This window comes from Lacerta agilis, chromosome 14 (assembly GCF_009819535.1).
Source record: "Lacerta agilis isolate rLacAgi1 chromosome 14, rLacAgi1.pri, whole genome shotgun sequence".
Taxonomy (NCBI): Eukaryota; Metazoa; Chordata; class Lepidosauria; order Squamata; family Lacertidae; genus Lacerta; species Lacerta agilis.
In genome coordinates, this window is record NC_046325.1 from 26,983,743 (window position 1) to 27,006,176 (window position 22,434).

General features: G+C 44.0%; 1 protein-coding gene across 1 annotated transcript in view; it reads right to left on the bottom strand.

The window, feature by feature from the left end:
* The window catches only part of MED24 (mediator complex subunit 24), a 53,782-nt gene extending 41,478 nt beyond the window's left edge, over positions 1-12,304 (bottom strand). The window contains 5 exon segments of the mRNA XM_033169167.1: positions 1,092-1,111; positions 1,114-1,129; positions 2,343-2,425; positions 7,641-7,777; positions 12,254-12,304. Coding sequence (XP_033025058.1) covers positions 1,092-1,111; positions 1,114-1,129; positions 2,343-2,425; positions 7,641-7,773 — 252 coding nt within the window. The 5' untranslated portion in view covers positions 7,774-7,777; positions 12,254-12,304.
* Between the last annotated feature and the right edge of the window lie 10,130 nt (positions 12,305-22,434).

Consider the following 22,434-nt stretch of genomic DNA (forward strand, 5'->3'; position numbering starts at 1 on the left):
GCTGGATGTAACAGAACACCCCCACCCCGCAAGTTACAAACCTGCTCCTTAAGTGAGAGTGCAACTCAATCCAGAATGGGCAAAACATCAACTCCCCAATCCACTGAATCACCAACTATCAGCACCTTGGTTTTGGTTTGGATTGCGTTTTGCCCTGGCTATCCATTAAAGAAATCCAGAAGTGATTTTGAGTCTTCCTGGTGCAAAATGAGGGAAGAGGGGGCAAGAGAGGGTCCATGGCAAACACCCTCTGGGGCATATATTTTTAAACTAGGCCCACTTACTAAAGTAACTGACGAGAGAAACTCTGCAAAGAAACGCTAAAGGAAAAGTATTGTATATTCCATTCGTTCTGTACCATTTGGATTTCTGTTGGCTTTTGCCTGCTAACCTCTACTCAGCCTACACTTTTGCAGGGTTGGAAGCCCAGCAGTGAAGAGGATGTTTTAATATATGAACATTCAAGTTCAACTCCGGTAGCTGCAGTTAATGGATCTCAAGTAGGGGGTGAGCAAGACTACCATGTGGTAGTCTCAGGATGGCTGGATTCAGATCTGCTGCCTGTTAAACATCATGACCTCTTTTTTCAATTTAGCAAGGGCGTTATAAGTCTTTTAAAATCTCAAATTCTGTAAAGATCCCTGGATTCTGAAAAGGCGACAAACCATGCTGTTTCTATTTATTTTCTACCATATTGTGAAGTACTAGGAAATAAGGGAAGGACTAGGAAATAAGGGAAAGGTACATGTCTGAAAAAGAAGGCAGGAATAAACTTCGAGAATGCTAGAATGCAAACAAGCCTCATCTCCTCTCAAAACTTCAGTTTAGCACAACCTGCAACGTATATTCTGATAGCTTTCAGCCATCAATAGTATACATTTTATACATGATGAGGGCTAGAAACATGCCATTGCTGTGCTTCTTTTCCTGAGCTTACAAAAGCTGCTGGTTGTATATCATACACAATGCTGCAGTGAGGTTCCACAATCCCTCAGATTCACTGATGCCTTCTACCAAGGGATATTAGGAAAGAAAGCGGTGCTCAGGATTTAGGTAAATAAAGGTGGAGGAGAGAAATGCTTGAATGCTACCTTGCTGATGGCCATCAGACTGAAGAGTAGGACACCATCTGTAAACATACAAATGAGAGAGAAGAGAGAGAGAGAGAGAGGGGGAGAGGGGAGAGGGAGAGGGAGGGGAGGAAGAGGAGAGGGAGAGGGGGGGAGAGAGGGAGAGAGATGAGAGAGAGAGGGCGAGAGAGGGAGAGGAGGAGAGAGGAGAGAGAGAGAGAGAGGAGAGAGAGAGAGAGAGAAATGGTTACAAGCCAAAGATAACATTTAAACAAACCAATCCACAAACAAGCCTTGCCATTTCGACCGCCGAGGGGGGGCGACAAGGTCACTAAACAGCGACGCAGCTTGTTGCTCAAGCACTGGTCTGGCACAAATTTAAACAGACATTTTTAGGTGATGGCATATTTGCTTCACATCAACTTTACAGTGAGCATGTAGAGAGGAGGAAAGAAGTTAAAAAGCAACTGAAAAGCTTCTCTCAGTGGCGGGGGTCTTGCAAGCATCTTGTATGCACAGAGCCAAGCACCTCTTGTAGCAAGAGGAAGAGAGGAAATGCCATTTGTTGTTTTCATCTTGGGGAAATTGCTATGTGGGAAAATGCACTGTCAGTATCAACTTGGCATAAGGTGAACAAGATATCCAAAGATTCTCTTTCGACCCACAGGTCCTTTAGTAGCAACTGCTTAGTAAACATTCACTTATTTTTCTTTCTAATTGGTCCAATGGATTGTAACAACCCTTGAACTCCTAAACCAAAAATATAACATTCAAGACTACACTGGCACAGAATTCTGCTTCTTCAGATCCACATGTTTTGCTTTTTAAAAAAGCAAGTGTCTTGTGATTGCAAAGATGTGCCCAAAAGTGTGTGGGTAACTTATTTTGAAATTTCAGAATCCAGAAAAGGCACTTAATAAGATTTTCAGTGGTTTGGGGTGGAGTTTCAATGCCCTGCATATAACCTCCCCTACAATTTAGCAAAACCAGAATAAATTATGCAAAAAATAAGAACTACAGAATCATGCAAAATACCGTAAATAAATATTTGATTATTTGTTTCATAAAAATTATGCACTGTAAAAATAAAAAAAGTGGTCAAGTACTTCAGAAAGGGAAAAAAAGCAGGAAAACTTTGTTGAGTTACTTAGGTCATGGTTCTGTCAAAAAACCAATTTTTTAAAAAAACGTACAGATTTCCTAACTAAATAATTCACCCATTAATGTGTTCACACACTCTGAAGATGAAAGGATCTACGATGGGATTATTACCTGGGAACTAATGGCATACTTCAGATAGGACAGGAGCAGTGGGTTTGGAGATGGGCCAATCATGGCTTGCTCAAGAAGTGCTTCTGCAATTAAAAGAAGAAAAAAAGGAAAGAAATTCAATCTAGGAAATGTATATACACTCTCATGAAGAATAAAGACTATGATGGCAAAGGCCTCTCACAAAACATGGGGAACTCTCAGGAATTGCAAGGATGCTATAATATTGCATTCTCTGGTGGCAGCGGTGGAGTAAATAATTCAAGGAAGAAAAGAGGCAGTTGGTGGCATTCTGGATAGGAAACGGACACCGTGGCCACACACTCTACCCATGTGCAGAAATTGCTGCAGTCAGTGCAATGACCTCTGCCTGACCTCTGCGGCCTCAGAGAAAAGGACATGTACACAGAGTCTTCTCAGACCTCACCTCTGCTCACTGGCAGCAGCAGCGGCATATGCAGATACTTTTTCCTAAGACTGAGGTGGTGTGGAGGGAAGGGGCTTTGAGAGATGGCAGGCAAGATCTCTCAGCAGAATGAGCACCAACTCCTGGCATGCGCTTCCCAGTGGCAGCCTGCCAACATGCCAGATCTGGCAAGGCTGAAAGGGGCAGCATACGTCTTATCTGCTCAGTCAAGCTTTTGATTAACCATCTGAAAACTACAGGGGTGTAGGGGGGGGCGGATTTTCCAAGTCAAACCATTTTGCTGTGTGCCCTTTAACTATTACTCCCCGCTCCCTTTTCGAATCAGACCAAAAAAAGGCCGCAATCCTCCGTTGCACGGTTGGCCCTCTTTGCCTACCGGGTATAAAAGACACACCCCTCCCATCAGTGCACATATAGCTAAACAAGCTATAGCTTAGGGCACCACTTCTTGGGGGCCCCAAAAAAATTAAAAGGAAAAAACACGGGATGTACATTTCCAAAATATAAGATAAAAAAAACAAATAAAATAAAACCTACATACAGCAACAGTTACAGGTAGGTAGCCGTGTTGGTCTGCCATAGTCAAAACAAAAAAAAAATAAAAAAATCCTTCCAGTAGCACCTTAGAGACCAACTAAGTTTGTTCTTGGTATGAGCTTTCGTGTGCATGCACACTTCTTCAGATACCAGAATTTCAGAAATAGACTGGAAAGAGAAGTTGCTGAATTGCAACTCATTACCAAACTCAAAACCACAGAGAGACCTGGTCTGAACAAAGACAGGTTTCTGAAGAAGTGTGCATGCACACGAAAGCTCATACCAAGAACAAACTTAGTTGGATCTAAGGTGCTACTGGAAGGATTTTTTTATTTTTATTTTGTTTTGAATACAGCAACAGTGTTTTATGTTGTATATGGACCTATTAGGTCCACCAATTACCATATAGCATATATTCAACACAAAAAACAGTGACAATTTGTTGTTGACAAAGGACAGCTGGACATATAGAGTGCCCCATTACCTTCAGTAGCTTAGGGCCTCATCAAACCTAAATCTGGCCCTGCCTCCCATCAACATCCACAGTGTACTCAAAAGGTCGCCAACCACAACTAGAAAGAGACCACGCCAAAGGCAAACTAACAATTCAGGCGATGCACACCTTCACAGTGAACTACACCCCTATCAACAATTTAGGCCGGGTGGGGGCCTACCCCAAACAGCAATCTTAGCCATTAAGTTGTTCCAGTGTTAGCAATCGCTAGGCCTAACCAGTGGTGCTGCAGCCTATGTCTAATGCTATTGCTTACAATGCATCATTTCTCAGTTATCTGTATTCTGGAGTTGCCCGTAGCAACAGCTACAGCCACCACAGGTGTGCCCTTTTAAGGCTGACCAGCCCACTCAAGGCCCAGTTTACTACAGTCCTTCCTAAGGTACCCTTCACAGTGTTGCCTTAGCAACCGCTAGGCCTACTCACAGTTCCATCTACCCAAAGCAGTTCACAACACGAGGACTTCCCTCCAATGGGCATATCCTTCATATCCATCTCTATTACCTTTTGAGAGTGATCAATGTCAACATCGTGATTATTCCTCCTCCAACTACTACAGCTACAAAGGCACCCATCTTTACAGACCCTTGTGGGGAGGAGAGTTTCCACAGCTTATGCAGAGATAAAGTTGTCATGTCCAAACAAAGAGCCCAAATCTTCTGTGGTTCAGCTGGAAAACTCCAGAAGTCACGCAGGAGTATTAATGATGATCACTGCTGTTTATAGTTCATCATTAATCCACATGGTATGTTACAAAATTAAACAAAACAAATCCCAGCCGTAAAAGCTTTGCAGCCTTTTTTTTTTTAAGTGCTGTGCAAACTTAATTCCAAAGCTTGTACCGTACAAGAAAAGATAACTAAAATTGACATAAAAGTGTCATCTGGGTTTTGAAAAGAAAAGAAATTATTAAAACAGAAGAGGAATGTAAGCAACAGCCAAAAGAGAGGGAAGCCCACAAAACTACAGGAGTGATAACACAAAATTCAGGAATATAGAAGAATTCCAAGTATATATATATATTATATTTTCCCTAAAAAAGCAAGCTTTTAGTCCTTAATGTTATGAAACAAAGTATGACAACCTGTGGACAGTGTCTACTTAGGTCTCAGGTTTCAGGATCTAGAGGGCAACATGGTCTGAAGGTGTAACTGTATTAGAAAATTAAATCTGAAACTAGTTTAATTTTCACTGTGGTCCCATTCGGATGGAACAGCGAACTATGGTTTATCATTATGTGAACAAGCCAAGGAGAATCTTGGGCTTGCATGTCATCCTCATCCTCTGGTGTGACCATGAAGAGATGCTCAGACACTTCCACTTCTGTTTGTAATTTACTACAGATTAGCATTATGTTCAAATCCAGACAAACAACAGATAAACTATGGTTTAACCATAGTTCTCTACTTCAGAACTGCCAACCTAGCAGTTCGAAAGCACACCAGTGCAAGTAGATAAATAGATACCAATGTAGCAGGAAGGAAGCTAAATGGCATTTCCATGCACTCTGGTTTCTGTCACAGTGTTCCACAGCGCCAGAAGTGGAAAGCTTCTGGAAAGCTGTCTATGGACAAACACCGGCTCCCTCAGCCTGAAAGCAAGATGAGCACCACAACCCCATAGTTGCCTTTGACTGGGCTTACGGTAACAGTTCAGAGATTCTTTACCTTTACCTTCTACTCGAGAGCAATGACAGCATGATTTGAAAACAGGCTTGCTCCAAAGTTTAAACAGGACAACAAATTGATTTGAACTCTGTACTACACTGTACTTTTGAATTATGGTGCTGGAGGAGACTCTTGAGAGTCCCATGGACTGCAAGAAGATCAAACCTATCCATTCTCAAAGAAATCAGCCCTAAGTGCTCACTTGAAGGACAGATCCTGAAGTTGAGGCTCCAGTACTTTGGCCACCTCATGAGAAGAGAAGACTCCCTAGAAACGACCCTGATGTTGGGAAAGATGGAGGGCACAAGGAGAAGGGGACGACAGAGGATGAGATGGTTGGACAGTGTTCTCGAAGCTACGAACATGAGTTTGACCAAACTGCGAGAGGCAGTGAAGGATAGGCGTGCCTGGCGTGCTCTGGTCCATGGGGTCACGAAAAGTTGGAAACAACTGAACGACTGAACAACAACAACTACACGTTCTTGCTCTAAAAAGACAACCAATAGTTTTGCTCTATAACTCCACCCATTACTTCTTCTCAATCACTCCAGTTCTAGCATTCAGAACATTAAGAGACCCCAGAATAGTTGAGTTGGTCTGACTTCCCTTAGGTCCCTCCGTCTGCCTTTCTTCTTCTTTAATTTTCAATGCACACAATGTGAAAGTCATGCTTCTAATTTTTATAACTATGTGCTCTTTAATTCATTTCTATCCCACCTTTTGGTCTGTATCAGAACCACGCATCAGCCCAATCACCCCCCCAAAAACCCCAATTTAAACTTTCCAAAGCTAACTTTGGTATAAGTTTTTAGATTCATTTTCAATGACTGCGAGGTGTGCAATAAAATTGAAGGATCAGTATGGAGATAGACCTGCTAAAGTTACAGCTCATCAAAAGGCCTTCCAGAAACAGATGGATCTTAACAAAAAGTTTGAAGGCCACTGCAAGCCAGTCTGACCACCTCAGTTTAATTGGTTGATTAAACAACAAAAACTTGGGTTTGTTCTTGGTTTCGCAGTCCATGGCTTCTCTGAAGCAAGGCAAACCACCATGCAACATCAGATGGCTGAGAGGTGGACGGTTCCACCCACCCGCCAGTGTGGCCTTGCAGAGAGTTGAGGGATTTTTGGATCTGGCCCACCAGCCAAATTCAGTCCCCCACCCCATAATAAATCATAAACACAAACCATAATTTGCCTGCAAACTAGGCTAGCCATAATGCTAAACCATGGTTTGGTATTATGTTTGAAAAATGGTACTGAGGTACAGCAAAAAAAAAAAAATGTGGATATACATCCTTTATGTGGGCAAATGGTGAGACACAAATCAGGCACACACAGACAGATCGGTCTCTGTCAAATCATCTGCATGCATCTTCATAACAGGAGTAGGCAGAGGCAATGTCAGCAGCAGCCTCTCTCAAAACTGCCCACAACTTGAGTCTTAAAATACAAAATAAAACAATTGATGAATCCAGAATATTCAGTTGCATGGAGCCCATTCGGCTTAACCAATTATCTTTTGCAGCACCAAGATGTACAACTACACTGTGATTTAGCCATGTTTACTGCCTTGTATTCTGACACAATACACATGAAATGAATTTTTTTTTTTATTAAATTTTTATTCTATTCCCAGTGGAGCACAGGGTGGTACACATCAAAACAGAAAAACAATTTAAAGCACCTGAAAGCAAACAAACTAGACACACACCTTCTTACTCATGTGCAAGTAGCATAGCATAAGAGGGAAGAGATAAGGCATTTGGAAAAGCTGCAAGACTCGAATATTACTTTTTAATCCATTTCATAATTCGTAGCTGTCAACTTGCTAAAGTTCTTTAGGCAGCACCCAAACTACAGAAAATATATTCTTTTCAGGAGGAAAAAGGTAGTTACTCCAAACCTGCACCACCACCTGCATCATCTCTAACATGATGCAACTGATGGATCTCCCTGCAGCGACTCAACTTAATATAATGCAGCGCTAAAAAAGAACTAGAAACCACCGCAGTGGCTGGGGCATTTTCAGTCAAGTGCTAATATCTATGCTGTCAAAACAGTAGGCAACTGCAGTTTATTGCTTATAGGTCACAAAGTTAACTTTAGGAAAAACAAACTCAACACTTATGATTTGTACGAACTTTGAACCAGACCTGCTAAATTCAGGATGTCCCATGTAGTCCCCCGGGGAAAGAACTTCTTCATGTTTATGGCCCACTGGTAATCACTCCACCGCTCCTTCCAAGCCTGGAGGATGGCCTGTTTGAGGTTCACCACTTTCATCATCTTCCTGTCCTAAAGGAAACAGAAAAACATGACACAGCAACTCTGCCATATATCCCTGTCGTGTTTCCAGCACTCCAGTTACTATTAAACAACCCTATAACATTTTTCAGAGGAGGGATCGGCAAACTTACCCGGCCTCGGGCCGGTTCCTCCAGCACCGATCGCGCGGCGGGCCAGAGGGCGAGGGAGCACGCGCCCATACACGTGCGCACACGATATTTCCGGCGCACTTCGGGTTGGCGTAGCGCCGGAAATAGCTTGTGCGCATACACATGGGTTTCCTCCGACCTGGAAGTACGCCAGAAATTATGGTTGCGCATGCACACAAGCTATTTCCGGTGCTCTGCCAACCTGGAAGTGGGCAGCTGCGCCGTACTGGTAAGAGCGGGCGGCGGGCGGCGCCACGAGACCGATAATTGAGTTGCTCAGGCCATATCCGGCCTTCGGCCCTTAGTTTGGGGACCCCTGGCATAGAGTAACCCCTACATCCTTTAGGCTAAGACAGGGGTCCCCAAACTAAGGCCCGGGGGCCAGCTGCAGCCCAATTGCCTTCTAAATCTGGCCCACAGACGGTCTGGGAATCAGAGTGTTTTTACATTAGTAGAATGTGTCCTTTTATTTAAAATGCATCTCTGGGTTATTTGTGGGGCCTGCCTGGTGTTTTCACGTGAGTGGAATGTGTGCTTTTATTTAAAATGCATCTCTGGGTTATTTGTGGGGCATAGGAATTCGTCCTTTTTTTTTTTCAAAGTATAGTCCGGCCCCCCAAGAGGTCTGAGGGACAGTGGACCTGCCTCCTGCTGAAAATGTTCCCTGACCCCTGGGCTAAGATAACCCTTTCTCAGTGCCTTCCACATACTTCCTGTACACAAAGATTTGAACCTGTTTTTCCCAAGCCCATACTCTTATCCCTCCCACCTCCTGTATGCCATATATAGTCCCCATTTTGTTCAGTCATTTAGCTTATGGCAAGCTGTTTCCCTCAAAGAGCAGTACTTGACATTCAAATGTGAGAGGCGGCTAGATCCTGCCGCTCAGCCCAACATCCCTTTTCATTTCCACTTCCAAAAACTACATTTGAAAAGCAGCTGAGTTAGGGAGGGAAGCATTCACAATCGTTCATATAGCTTGTGCACACACATAAACATGTCCAGGTTTTAGATAAAACAAAATAAAATAAACAATTCCTTCCAGTAGCACCTTAGAGACCAACTGAGTTTGTTCTTGGTATGAGTTTTCGTGTGCATGCACACTTAAGCTCATACCAAGAACAAACTTAGTTGGTCTCTAAGGTGCTACTGGAAGGAATTGTTTATTTTATTTTGTTTGGGGATAACCAACATCTGGGATAACCAGTAATTCCCAGAGTGCCTGCTCCCACTGGTTATGATTGGGTCCGCTGGTTAGGAAAGCTGAAGGTCGTGAGAAGTTTGGAGTTCTGAAGGTCTTTCTGAAGGGTTCCGGAGATTCCGGAGAGGGAAAGGATAGGCAGAGCAAAAAGGTGCGGCCAAAAGCAAGCGGCCAAAATAAAATAAAGACTAAGAGACTGCAGTCAATGGTGGAGTTGCATTCTCCCGACTACTACCCTGTGCGGCTTGGTTTCTCGTTTTGCTTTCTCTCTCTTGGCTTGTCTTGCACGGTTGTTCTCTCTTGGCTTGTCTCGCGTACTCTACACACACCGCTACAGAGGAGCAGGGGCCATTTATTGATAAACTGAACAACGTCATAACATTAACATAACCAATCACAACATTGCATTTGGCTGAGTCTCTAGGCGGGAAACTGCTTCCGACTGTTAGTAGAGGCTTATTTGGCGCACTTTGTTACAGGCGCGGAGGGATCCAGGCAGCAAACCTTTGCCGGATCTCTTTACCTTCCGTGCATTGTGCGAAAGTTTACTGTGCTGTGGCAAGGTGCAGGAGCACCTGAAAACGTATTCCCACAAATTTGTTTTGACTATGGCAGACCAACACGGCTACCTACCTGTAACAGGTTTTAGATAGTTTGTTATTCTACAGGAGCACCTCTGACCAGCCCACTGGTTTTAAACAATGCAATCCTATACATGTTTTTAATCAGGATGTAAGTCCCTATGTGTTTAAAAGAACCAAAAAAATCTAATTATGTTTATGACTTCAGACTGAGTGACTATGTCAGGCATCCCATTAATTACTGATGACCAAAGGCATAAATTCCTTTGCTTAAAATATAGCGCGAATTTGCAATTTAATGTTGCAAATGATCAAAAACAAGTCTCTGAACCTTGCTTCAAATGTTGCATGCCCATAGAAATGCAGCAAATATGAAATGCACTGGTAGGTCCTGCAAATTTTCTACCACCCAGCTTGTAAGATTGGGTGGGTGGTAGAAAAAGTGGGAAACCTGAATTCGTGGTTTATACTCTCGAGCCTAGGAAGGAAATCATTTCTGCCTTTCAAATTCTAATGCTTTTTTTTTCTAATAAACAGAAGAGCTGAGCTACAGAAAGCAGAAGATATTTGGTAAATACAGTACCACCATTCTATCTGGTTTGCCTGACCCAGAACCAAAATTAAACAAATGAGATCAGCAGGACAGGTAGACAACATTTGCACATCACTCTAATCCAGGCTTCCTCAAACTCGGCCCTCCAGATGTTTTTGGCCTACAAATCCCATGATCCCTAGCTAGCAGGACCAGTGGTCAGGGATGATGGGACTTGTAGTCTCAAAACATCTGGAGGGCCAAGTTTGAGAAAGCCTGCTCTAATCCATCCCCCGTTTGCTGCAGATAGGAGAGAGAAGGATCGGGCCTGCAGATCAGGCCCAGATCAGGTCTCCCTACCCCTGTGGCATACATTCTGTTAAGCTCATCTCAAGAAGGATATGTAGCTGGAAAAGGTGCAGAAAGAGGCAACCCAAATGATCAAGCGGTTAGAGTACCTTTCCCAGGAGAAGGAATAACTCGCTTGGGTGGTTTTTTTTGGTTTTTGGTTTTTTAGGAAAGAAAGAAAATGATAGTGGTGAAAATGGCGACCCATAGCACTAGAACGTAGTCACACAATTAACTTGATTTGTGTGTGATTTTTGTCAGAATTAAGTCCTTCATCACCATAATGTATAATTTATTTATTCTCACTGTCACAAGATGTGGTGATAGTTTTAAAAAGGGATTAGACAAATTTAAGGAGGAAAAAATATATGAATGCCTATTAGCCATGATGTCTATATGGACCTTCCATATTCTTGCTGTAAACCACTGAATACCAATTGGAAGGGGCTAACAGCTGGGAAGGGCCACTGCCTAGAAACCAAGCTTGTAGGCATCCTAGAGGCATATATTGGACACTGTGGGAAAGCAGGTGCTGAATTAGATGGACTTTTCATCTGATCCAGCAGGCCTCTCCTTACGCCTCTTTTGGAAAAATCACAGTTTACTAGTAAACCAGCAGAGCTGGCTGGTCCTATGTTTACTTACAAGACCAGGAGAACAAGCACACCTATGCAGAGATTCTCACACAGAACAGGTGAGAAGCAGACATGCACACCAGCTTACATCTGCTCAGAAAACAAGGGCTTTTTCACAAGCCAGTATTTGCTGTTAAATATACACTCACAGAGCCATAGCTCCTGAATGAGCATATGTTTATGAGACACGTTTTAGGCTGTAGCTCCTGAACACTGGATGGTGCACTCATGTAGATACAACATATCTTAGTCCCCACTTTACAGTTGCACTTGTAAAGCATTTGGAGAATCCAATCCTGTGCATCATGCTTATTTGGAAATTCCATTGAATCTAACAGTGTCAACCTTAGGCTACATTACCAAAAAAAAAAAAAAAAAGAGTAATCCATGAAGTGGTTGTTAATATCTTCATCTCACATTTGAATAACTGCATCCAGCCACTCCTCATCTATTTGGGAGGTCTGAGAACCCAGGTCAAAGACACTAGTCGTTAAAAAAAATCCTAGGAAAATAATGTAGACTAGAAAATTGATTGCGAGAAGGCAGATCATAGTGGACCTCTGGCTAATTTATGTTGGACCACCTGGCACGTGCTAGAATTCTTACAAATAAATAAATGATGCTGGGCCTTGGTCTAAGCCAGCAAGACGCTTTTCATACTCTGAAACAAGAACAAGTATACTCAAGATCATTTAATACATACCATGTATGCCTGATCTGGAGATCCTGAGTGTATACTCTTAGCTTGCAATGTTAAACACGCTTACTTGGGAGTAAAGCGCGTTAAACTCTGAGGGACTTTATTCCATGTGCACACATATGGGATTCGCTGTTAAATTCTGAACACATCGAACGTGGTGCATTCATTCAACAACTAAAGAGATCACGCAAAGCTGAAGATAGTTAGCACCTGAATTAAAACAAAGGTGGGAGATTGGGATGCCCGGGTTGTATAACTAGCTCTGACAAGGAGACCTGGTTGGCCAAAGCGGGATTTGGCCGCTAAAAGGGGAGAATGCGCTGCCAACACTTACCGATTTCCTTTCCTGTACAAAAGAAACACAACTGCCTTAGTTCCTGGGCTCCGCCATCTTTGCACCTAACAAAGAACCTTGCCCGGATTGGCTGGGACAAACCTCTAAGCCGCACGGGCTTCTGGGAAATGTAGTTTTTAGGCTGCGAGACTGAGCACGTTTACAAAGGCGAAAAGGCTGTTGAACAGACCTTGTTAATGGGTTTACTTTAGCGTGATTATTTAAGAGTCTGGGTATAATTTCCCTTTAATCTGTAAATCAACACTGCATAGAAACAACAGAGGGCGAGTGGATTTTCAGTTATGTTTTCGCTTTTACTTATCAGGATTATTTTTAATGTCTCTCATTAGCCAGTTGAAACTTACGAGCTGAAGTGCAAATGCTATAAAAGCTACACCTTTATGGTTGTCATCATGAGCATGTAATCCTCCACATGAAAGAGTGCTGCCAGGGAGGAAGGTGTTGTTTGCCTCAAGTCTCTGGCAAATGAAGCCTACATTTAACTATTATGACTAATAGCCATTGACAGAACAGTTCTTCAAGTCAAGCAGCTTGATGAGCAGGCATTGGCAGTTGATAAAGCTTATCTCTGTTGCCATCAAGCAGACTGAAAAACAGTCTAGGCTGCTTTTTCCTGGTCAGTTGGCAATCTGATAAGCTCCTGTACACCACTTTGGGTTCTAGGATAGAATAAAGGCAGGCATAAATGCAAAACAGCAACAGCACACATGAAAATATTTTAATGGTCATATTTTTGAAGTCCAAGTTCAATCCAAAATAAGTTGCTAAAATGATCTGAGAGAGGCACTGTACTATTAGAATAGTACAAATCTTTCTTCACTTAAACATACTACAGAACCATACATTCAGTCCAACAGAATATACCATAATTTTTGACAGAGGCGGCAAATATAATTATCAATAAATTGTTTATATGGAGTCATCCATTGAAAGAATGAGTGGACAGATCACTGCCCCAGGAGGTCTACAAGGTCTACAATCTAGAAAATAACCCAAAGGAGACAAGAGAGGAAGGGGGTGGGAAATGGAGGTGGGGGGTGTTAAGGGAAAGAATATGCAATTACTGTGATTGCATGCACTTAGACTTAGTTATAGTAGGATGTGGGGACTAGGTCTAGGGATTTGCATCAAGGAAGCCACAGAAAAATCAAACATGCAGGTGATAAATTAATCTTTACTAACACCAATAACTTTTTATTGGCATTTTCATTTTCAATCAGTAATATCAAGCAACGCATCAAAACATCCAGCATGCATCGAAAACACCAATAAATTGCAGTTGTAGGCTGTGAACACACTATACTTTCAAAGCACATTCTTTCCTTCAAATAATTCTGGGCAGTGCAGTTTATCCTTCACAGTTCCCAGCAAAGCCTTATAATGAGAACCCTCTCCGCCATCCAGCAATTTGATTCAAAGAGCATCTCTCTTCTTTCCTACCTTCCAAGAAAGCCACATTTTCCCCATCCCAGGTATCACAACTTCTGACTATTGCAGCATCCATTTCTGTCACATGCCGTTCCATTTGCAGCAGAGGACTCTACAGTGTTCACCATCTGCCTGGAAGAATCAGGCAGTGATGTGGAAATGGACCTGAGGAGGTGGAGAGATTGATTCACCAGCAGTGTGTGATCCTGCTGAGCTGTCAGCTTTTTACCCAGGGAATGGATGTTGTCACAGATGTGACCTGGACTTTCTCATAATACCAGCAACCTGCTGGAATATGCTGTAATCTTATAATTAAGAGGTTACCTATATCAATTCCACTGCCCTGAAAAGAAAGGTGGTGTATAATAAGTCTTAATTTTGTGGGGCAGCAGATCTTAGCCATTCATATGTTTATGAATTGATCTAAGTGGCAGAGAGCGGGTGGCGCTGTGGTCTAAACCATTGAGTCTCTTGGGCTTGCTGATTGGAAGGATGGCAGTTCAAATCTGCATGACAGGGTGAGCTCCCGTTGCTCTGTCCCTGCTCCTGCCAACCTAGCAGTTTGAAAACACCCCTGTGCAAGCAGATAAATAGGTACCATTGCAGTGGGAAGGGAAACAGTGTTTCTGTGTGCTCTGGCTTCCATCACAGTGTTCTGTTGCTCCAAAAGTGGTTTAGTCATGCTGGCCACATGACCCAGAAAGATGTCTGTGGACAAACACTAGCTCCTTCAGCCTGAAGCGAGATGAGCCCCACACACCATAGTCACCTCTGACTGGACTTAACTGTCCAGGGGTCCATTACCTTTTTTACCTTATTGAGCTAAGTGCTGGTTTTTAAAACCCTCCTTGTGGTACAGAATACACTCAGCCTTGCCAAAAGCCAAGACCAGCCCCACACCAGTCTCCAATTTCCAATAGTTCCAACACCTTTTCCCCAATACATTTTTTTAAAAAACCGGTGCTGCTGGAGGGCTTAATTAGCAGCTGAAAGATGTGCTGGAACTCACCATTAACACCTCCTTTGTTCTCTTAGAAGGGCAATGGTGCCCACCTGAGAGATGCCAGAACTGAGTTCCAGCAAATTCCAGCTGTAAAAAGCCCTGGGGACAGGCTTTTGTTTAACTTTCACCTTAAGGGGTGAATCCATATTAAATGGAATGACTCCCCCCCCCGCAAAGAATACTGGGAACTGTAGTTTACCCCTCCCAGAGCTACAATTCCCAGCATTCTTAACAAACTACAGTTCCAATGATTCTTTGGGGAAAGTCATGTGGATTCTGCAAAATAATAATAATAATTACCAGTACATGCACGAGGAGCAGCAGTTCCACAATAAACACCCACCGGAAGCACCCAACACTGTCAATGAAACAGGTAACTCACATCCAGGGTGGGTTTGGGCCTAGCTTTAGAACTAAAACTGCATTTGTCACCCAGGTAGATGGTAACAGGCTGGATGTTGGCCATAAACAAACTTGGCCCCAACAAGATGGAAGTTCTGAGGTTGGATGGTTTACGTGTTTGAAAATAGGTCTTAATCTAGTATTAGATGGGGTCGCACAGCCTCTGAAGGATCAGGTTAGTAGTCTGGGAGGTGATATTAGATTTAGCTTTGTCACGAGATACCCAAATGACCTCAGGACACTTCACCATCTTGGCTTGATGTTCTGACTGCAACTATTAAGTAGTGGGTGGACAAACAGACGACACAGTGATTCTCCAAGCAGCTCTCTTTATTCTCAGGCTGGAACAGAACTGGACTGAAGGGCTCAGCCAGCCTGCTTATATAGTACTCAGTATCATGCAACAGTAACAACTCTCTCTAGCTACCCAATCCGTGAACAGCACCCTCAATCCTTCATTTGAATGCTGTGGACCTGAGTGAGAACTGCAGTCACGGTGGGCAGAGTGAAACTATATACACAACACCCCTAGTGGCCTAGGGTGAGAACTTCAATACATAACAGCAACCTCTGCCAAGAGATGGAGTGAGGTGTCTGTCACAGACAGCTGAATTTGCTTGTCATGAAAGGGCAGCAATTTGAGAAGGATTTGATGTTTTATTGTATTTTTAATATTCTGTTGGGAGCCGCCCAGAGTGGCTGGGGCAACCCAGTCAGATGGGCAGCTTACAAATAATACTAATACTAATACTAATAGCAGTGGCAAACGGAGCAGCTTGGCTGCCCGGGGCGGCAAACGCGGAGGCACCCCCCTGGAAACCAAGCCTTATGACGAACGGTTGAGAGAGTTGTAATGTTTTGCTTAGGGAAGAGGAGACTGAGAGGATATATGATAGCCATCTTCCAATATCTAAAGGGCTGTCATATGGAAGATGGAGCAAGCTTGTTTTCTTCTGCTCTGGAGGGTAGGACCCATACCAATGTATTCAAGTTATAAGAAAGGAGATTCCGACTAAACATCAGGAAGAACTTTCTGATGGGAAGAGCTGCTTGACAGTGGAATGGACTCCCTCAGGAGGTGGAGGACTCTCCTTCCTTTGAGGTTTTTCAGCACAGATGCTTAAGCTGAGATCTGTGCACTGCAGGGGGTTGGACTAGAATCAGGCATAGCCAAACTCGGCCCTCCAGCTATTTTGGGACTACAGTTCCCATCATCCCTGACCACTGGTCCTGTTAGCTAGGGGTGATGGGAGTTGTAGTCCCAAAACATCTGGAGGGCCAAGTTTGGCCATGCCTGGTCACTAGATGATCCTCAGAGTCGCCACTCTACAATTCAGCTTATTTTTATTTTTACCCATAGGGAGAGCTGCTTATGGGATTTTCTCCCTCAGGTACCAAAACAGCTTACTGTAAACCTACCCCATAAGTGTTGCTAGCTTTGCTAGGACCCCATACAGTTGGCTGATTTGGTGATGGATAGCTTTAACTGAAGATGGTAATCTTTAATTGGCAGGTAATGGCCAAGCTTCATTTTCTTATGCTGGCTCAGATATAGTACTTTAATATAAAATTAAAATGTTCTTTGAGTGGTAGCCCTTGTTTATTAAAATGTTAAGTCATGTTTTGCTTGCGTCAATCTCTCCAAAAGGCACCGTTGCATAAATTGTGTCGGTATGCAAATCAATTAATTTATTACATTTTAAAATAGTGAATTTAATCCACTAATTTTGTTAATAAATTGACAGCCCTAGATAATGGATCTTTACCCACTTCTAGAACGTGGGCTGAGATCCAATTATCCCATTTGTTCAGGCTGGCTTCCGATGATTTCCCTCCAACATATTCCGCCCCCCCCCCCCATTCCCACAGCCCCAAATTACAATCTATATTCTAAACAGCTGGGCAGTTCTAAAGCGCATTCCGCAGATTTAGAGCACAAATTAAAAGGAGAAAACAAAATCCGATATACCCCCCTTTCCTTTTTCAGATGAAGCTGCAGGGAAAATGTGTAAAATGTTTACTCAGTTGCAACATCACGTTGAGAATAAAAATAATATTTTTAAAAAATAGAAGAAAGGGGGAGGCCTTGATAGGTCTCCAGGAAAGCTGTAGGAGGTCTTCTGTTCTTAATAGAACAAAGATGGAACAGATATTGTCCAATGGATGAAGAAGTTCTCCCAATGATAATTGGGGTGTGGGGTGGGGAGAATAACTGGATGATATGAAGGACAAGGAGGGTCTTGCATCATGGCATAATAATGCACAATAAACAATAAGACTTTATTTATTCTCACTGCAGAATTTTTCCATGGCAAAGCTACATCTGAGTCTGGGAATGGCCCCAGAATCTGTTTTTCTGTGCCATGTTTTCAGCACTGGAACATGTGAAACATTAATAAGGCACACAAAGGAGGGGGCAGAGCTTAGCAGTACAGTGTATATACTCTGCATGCATCAAAGTTGCAGGTTCGATCCCTGGTATCTCCAATCTGAAAAGTTAACAGCTGGAAGAACTGGGAACTACCGGTACTTTTACCTGAGGCCTTGGGAAGCATCTACTACTAAATAGGCAATATTGGACTAAATAGCAAACCCTCCAGGTGTCCCTATTTTCCAGGGTCAGTCCCAGATTTACAGAAGCCATCCCAGTTTCTGATTTGATCCTGGAATGTCCTGCTTTTCCTTAGGACGTCCCTTTTCCCATCAGATAAATATTGCAGGGTATGGAGTTATGCAACCCCTTAGCCAAGGGGGTAAGTATACAACCTTTAGAAGACATCTGAAGGCAAAACTTTGCCAGAAAGAAATCCAGTAGGACAAGCTTTTCCCCACATTTCCTTAACTGCTGAATTTCTGGCTGCTGTGCCGTTGTTAAAAGGCATAGCATGCTTGCCAGGAGCGAAACCGACAATGACATTCCACGCCCATTCACAAAAGAGTGTGGGGAAAACACAAGCTTTGCTCCAGGTGAGCAATTGAATCCAGGCCAGGAATTGCTTGAGGCCTTACCTGAACAGGTATGGGGGGGGTGAACCTCATCAACAGGAATGTGAGCCAAAGGGACCCCACCCACATGCCTTGAGGCCTGATATCCTTCATTGTATTGGAAAGGAGCCAGAGAACTTGGACTGGACAGGGTGGGAGGTTGATGGCAGCGAGAAAGATATGGGGCAGGGTGCAAAGGCCTTTCTAACAATTATAAAGCTGTGCTCGAGATAGCTCTGCACACTTCTGAAATCAGTCCTGGCAGCAGCATCTGAGGCCAGGAGTCATAATGTTGCAGTGCGATTCCCCCACCCCTTCTGCTATGCCTCAAGTCGCTCTCTGTTTCTTTGAACTATCATTATTAATAACTAACAGAATGCCCATAATTATGGCAAACTCTCTCTGTGTGTGTTCATGCGTGTGCATGTTTGGAGGGAGGGTTCATGCCTTGCAAGGCTGTCTGGTGGGTGGTTACTTGTATTTGAGGACCTAGTCACCCACTCTCAGGAACGGTGAGCAAGTTTTTGGTCCATTTTTGTAAAGCTACTCCTTAAGGACCAGATTCGAAGCGTTTCAAGGGCTGCAGCCAGCCCTTAGACGAGGGGTGGCCTGTCCTGTTCTGAGGCCTGAGACAAAATGGGAAGGTGCTGCCTTGTGTGTGTGCCTCATGCCCCCTTCCTGTCCTCACCAAGGCCTCGCTTTCTGGGGCTGCATGGTTGTGGCTTCTGGGCTCCGTTGAGATTTCGCAAGAGGTCTGTGAGATAGCACAGAGGCCTCACATGACCTTCCTGAGACCCCCGGCGCATCGCTTATCGGGGTTTTGGGAAGGTTGTATCAGGCCTCTGGGCAACCTCGCAAGATCTCGCCAAAATGTGGAAGCCACCAGAGCCGCCTCTCCTCACTTCTCTGGTGCCCACAGAGGCTGAGGCGGCTGTCTCAATGTGCCTCATGGGCAGGTCAGTCCTGCCTTGGGCTGCCAGCTGGCCTGCTCTGCTACACAACCAGCCGCAATAATACCAAAGAAATTGACCAGAGGGATAATGTCCCTGTGTGTGCTGCCTCATTCCTAAACTAGACGCCTTGTATGAGGAGTCACTCACTAGCAATCCCCTCAGCCCTTTAGCTGATGTTCATCTTGCTCCCTTAGCCCCAAGTAACCAACCAAGTGATGGTTTGGTCCCCTGAAGGCTGTTGGTTATTGTTTGGACTGCGAATCGCTTGCCTGCCCCTGGCTCTGGATGCACAGCTGGTAGTGAAGGACACCACGTCCTTCCTTCTTTCCCTCTCAGGCAGCAGCCCTAGCAGTGCCTGCTGTGCCAGCTAAAGGCAAAACAATGAAGGGTTTTGACACAGGAGATGGGTGTGTTGCAGCACCGAGAGCCTAACATACACGGTAGAATCAGGATTTCCTGGTGCGGAAATCTGGTTCCTTTTGGTGCAGAATACAAGACTTTTGGCAAAAGTGCTAGAATAATATTTTCAAATTCTTAGGCAGCTCTGCACAGATATTTCATACATGCATTCTTTGGATGCCAACACCAAATGTTTTAAGAATCTGAACAAATGGGCATCTGAGTATTTCTCAGGCCTGTTTGTCTTTATTTCTCTCATTCGAGGTGAGTGAGTGAGTGAGTGAGTGAGTGATGCAGGCGCATTTGTGGTCTGTTTGTGTGCAGTGTTCACGAGAGAGGGATGATGGTGTAGCCATTTCATTTTTTCTCGTACTGGGAAGTGCTCCCTATTGTTATTAGCTACAGCACGTGTGTGTGTGTGTGTGTGAAAGAGAGAGAGAGAGAGACAGAGAGAAATCAGTACTGTATTGTATCTCCAGAAACAGGACCAGCGGGACATAGCTGACTTCCCTCAGGAAGCCTGAGGTTGTTCAGGTTTCAGGGAGCAGCAATGACTGTACTCTCTCTAATTCTGTGTCATGCCATACTCCCACAGCAGCCATTTTGTGACTGGTGCCCCAAGCACTTTCTCAGAATTCAAAATGCACCCACTGGTCCTAAAAGGTTGTTGACCACTGGCATAAGTGGGTATGCGTTCTCCCTGGAGGACAAGACGTATGTGAGGGTCTCACACTTCATAACATCCAAGCAGGAGATCCCTTCTGCTGTTAAATGTGTAAAGGTAAAGGTAAAGGGGCCCCTGACCATCAGGTCCAGTCGTGTTCGACTCTGGGGTTGCGGCGCTCATCTCGCTCTGTAGGCCAAGGGAGCCGGCGTTTGTCTGCAGACAGCTTCCGGGTCATGTGGCCAGCATGACTAAGCCGCTTCTGGTGAACCAGAGCAGCCCACGGAAACGCCGTTTACCTTCCCGCTGGAGCGGTCCCTATTTATCTACTTGCACTTTGACGTGCTTTCGAACTGCTAGGTTGGCAGGAGCAGGGACCAAGCAACGGGAGCTCACCCCGTGGCAGGGATTCGAACCACCGACCTTCTGATCAGCAAGCCCTAGACTCTGTAGTTTAACCCACAGCGCCACCTGGGTCCCTTAAATGTGTACCACCACTCAAGTTATTACAGTGGTACCTCGGGTTGCAGATGCTTCAGGTTACAGACTCTGCTAACCCAGAAATAGTACCTCAGGTTAAGAACTTTGCGTCAGGATGAGAACAGAAATCGTGCGGTGGCGGTGCAGCGGCAGTGAGAGGCCCCATTAGTTAAAGTGGTACCTCAGGTTAAGAACAGTTTCAGGTTAAGAACGGACCTCCAGAACGAATTAAGTTCTTAACCCAAGGTACCACTGTACTGCCATTCTGGCATGATCCTTCCCTGTCTCGCTCCATTGCTGATGCTCAGGAGACCAACAGGTGGGACTGATTTCTCTTGAGGGAAAAGCAGGCCTCTTATTGTGTGGTGCTTGAGAGAGCAGGCCAAAGTTACAGGAGGGCACATTTGGGTTGAACATTATGAGAAGCCTCTGATTGGTAACAGCAGTTGGACAGTAGAACCGACTGCCTTGTGAAGCTGGGCTACTTTGCAGACGGGCTACTTTTGGATATATATATTTTTGCCTCAATCATAAAGTTGGACTAGGTGACCCATAAGCAGGGATGTAAAGAGGCTGCTATTTCCATGTTTCCTGTCAGTCAGCACTGTCTCCAGTCCGTTTCATAGGCTTGGCTGCTGCTAAAGCCTATGATATTTATCTCACTATAAAGTATGGCCGAAACGAACATAATTAATTATGTAATTAACGCCAATGCATTTCAGTAGAAGGGAAACAGTAACAGTAATGCAAAAAATGACGAAATTACTTATGTAACCTTCACAGACTTAGAGAAAAAGAAGAAGATAGTGAATATCGCTTGTATTCACTTGGTGATTCTCTGCTCCTGATCTCAAGTAAACATGCAGATTGCAGCAATTTCTTCTCCCATTTCCATTTCCGATGGAATTATCCAGCTTCCCAGCCTACAAGGTACCCTCTGTGATTCTAAGATTATTGCCTGGGGCCCCAGCAAATATTCTGAAGGCACATGGTGCAGTTCTCATGTTGGGAAAAAAAAAAACTAATCAGACTTGGCCCCATTAATTGCCTGACTAGAAAGATACTTGGGAACTATATGTAAGCTACTCCGAGCTATTTGGAAGAACACCAAGGTATAAGTGTAATAAATTTATTTATTTACAAAAAAAAGCACCTGGAGATGGCCCTGATAAGACCTTAATTAAATGCTCAAAACTAAAAGGGAAAACACTCTCACGTTCACTGAGAAGACTCGAAAGAGTTCAATCATCTTACAGGTGAAAGGTATGCAGTCATATGGAAGGGCGACCTTGGCTCTGGAAGTAGTCCTTGTTTTTATCTGTAAGCCACCTTGAGTCCCTTTAGGGAAAAAGATGGGGTATAGACAAATATATAATGATAGTAACAATGCTGGCTGGAGCTGATGGGACTTGCGGTCCAAAGGATCTGGAAGGCACCAGGTTGGAAAAGGCTCTTCTATTGCATATGGAGATGTGGGCTCACTTAATTTGGGAGAGGTGGGGCACAGAAAGCAAGAATTATAATTATACCTGCGGGCCAAATTAGATGTAATAGCAGCAAATGTGACATTTGTGTAATCTTGGGTCTGCCTCATCTATTTAGAAAGCGGGGAGGTTGAGCGTTTGATTTTTACATCAAAAGGGGAGTGTGGGTAAAGGCTGCTGAACCCCTCTCTCAACTCCCACAGTCTGTTGCTCCAGGAATTATTCTCACTGGAAAATGAGCTTAACTGTGAGAAAAATGCCTGGAACAAAAAACAACAACAACTATGGGGCGCTGAGAAGGGGAAAGATGTTCCTTACCTTTTGAGAACCGTTTTTGAAGTTAAAATTAGACACACCTCACT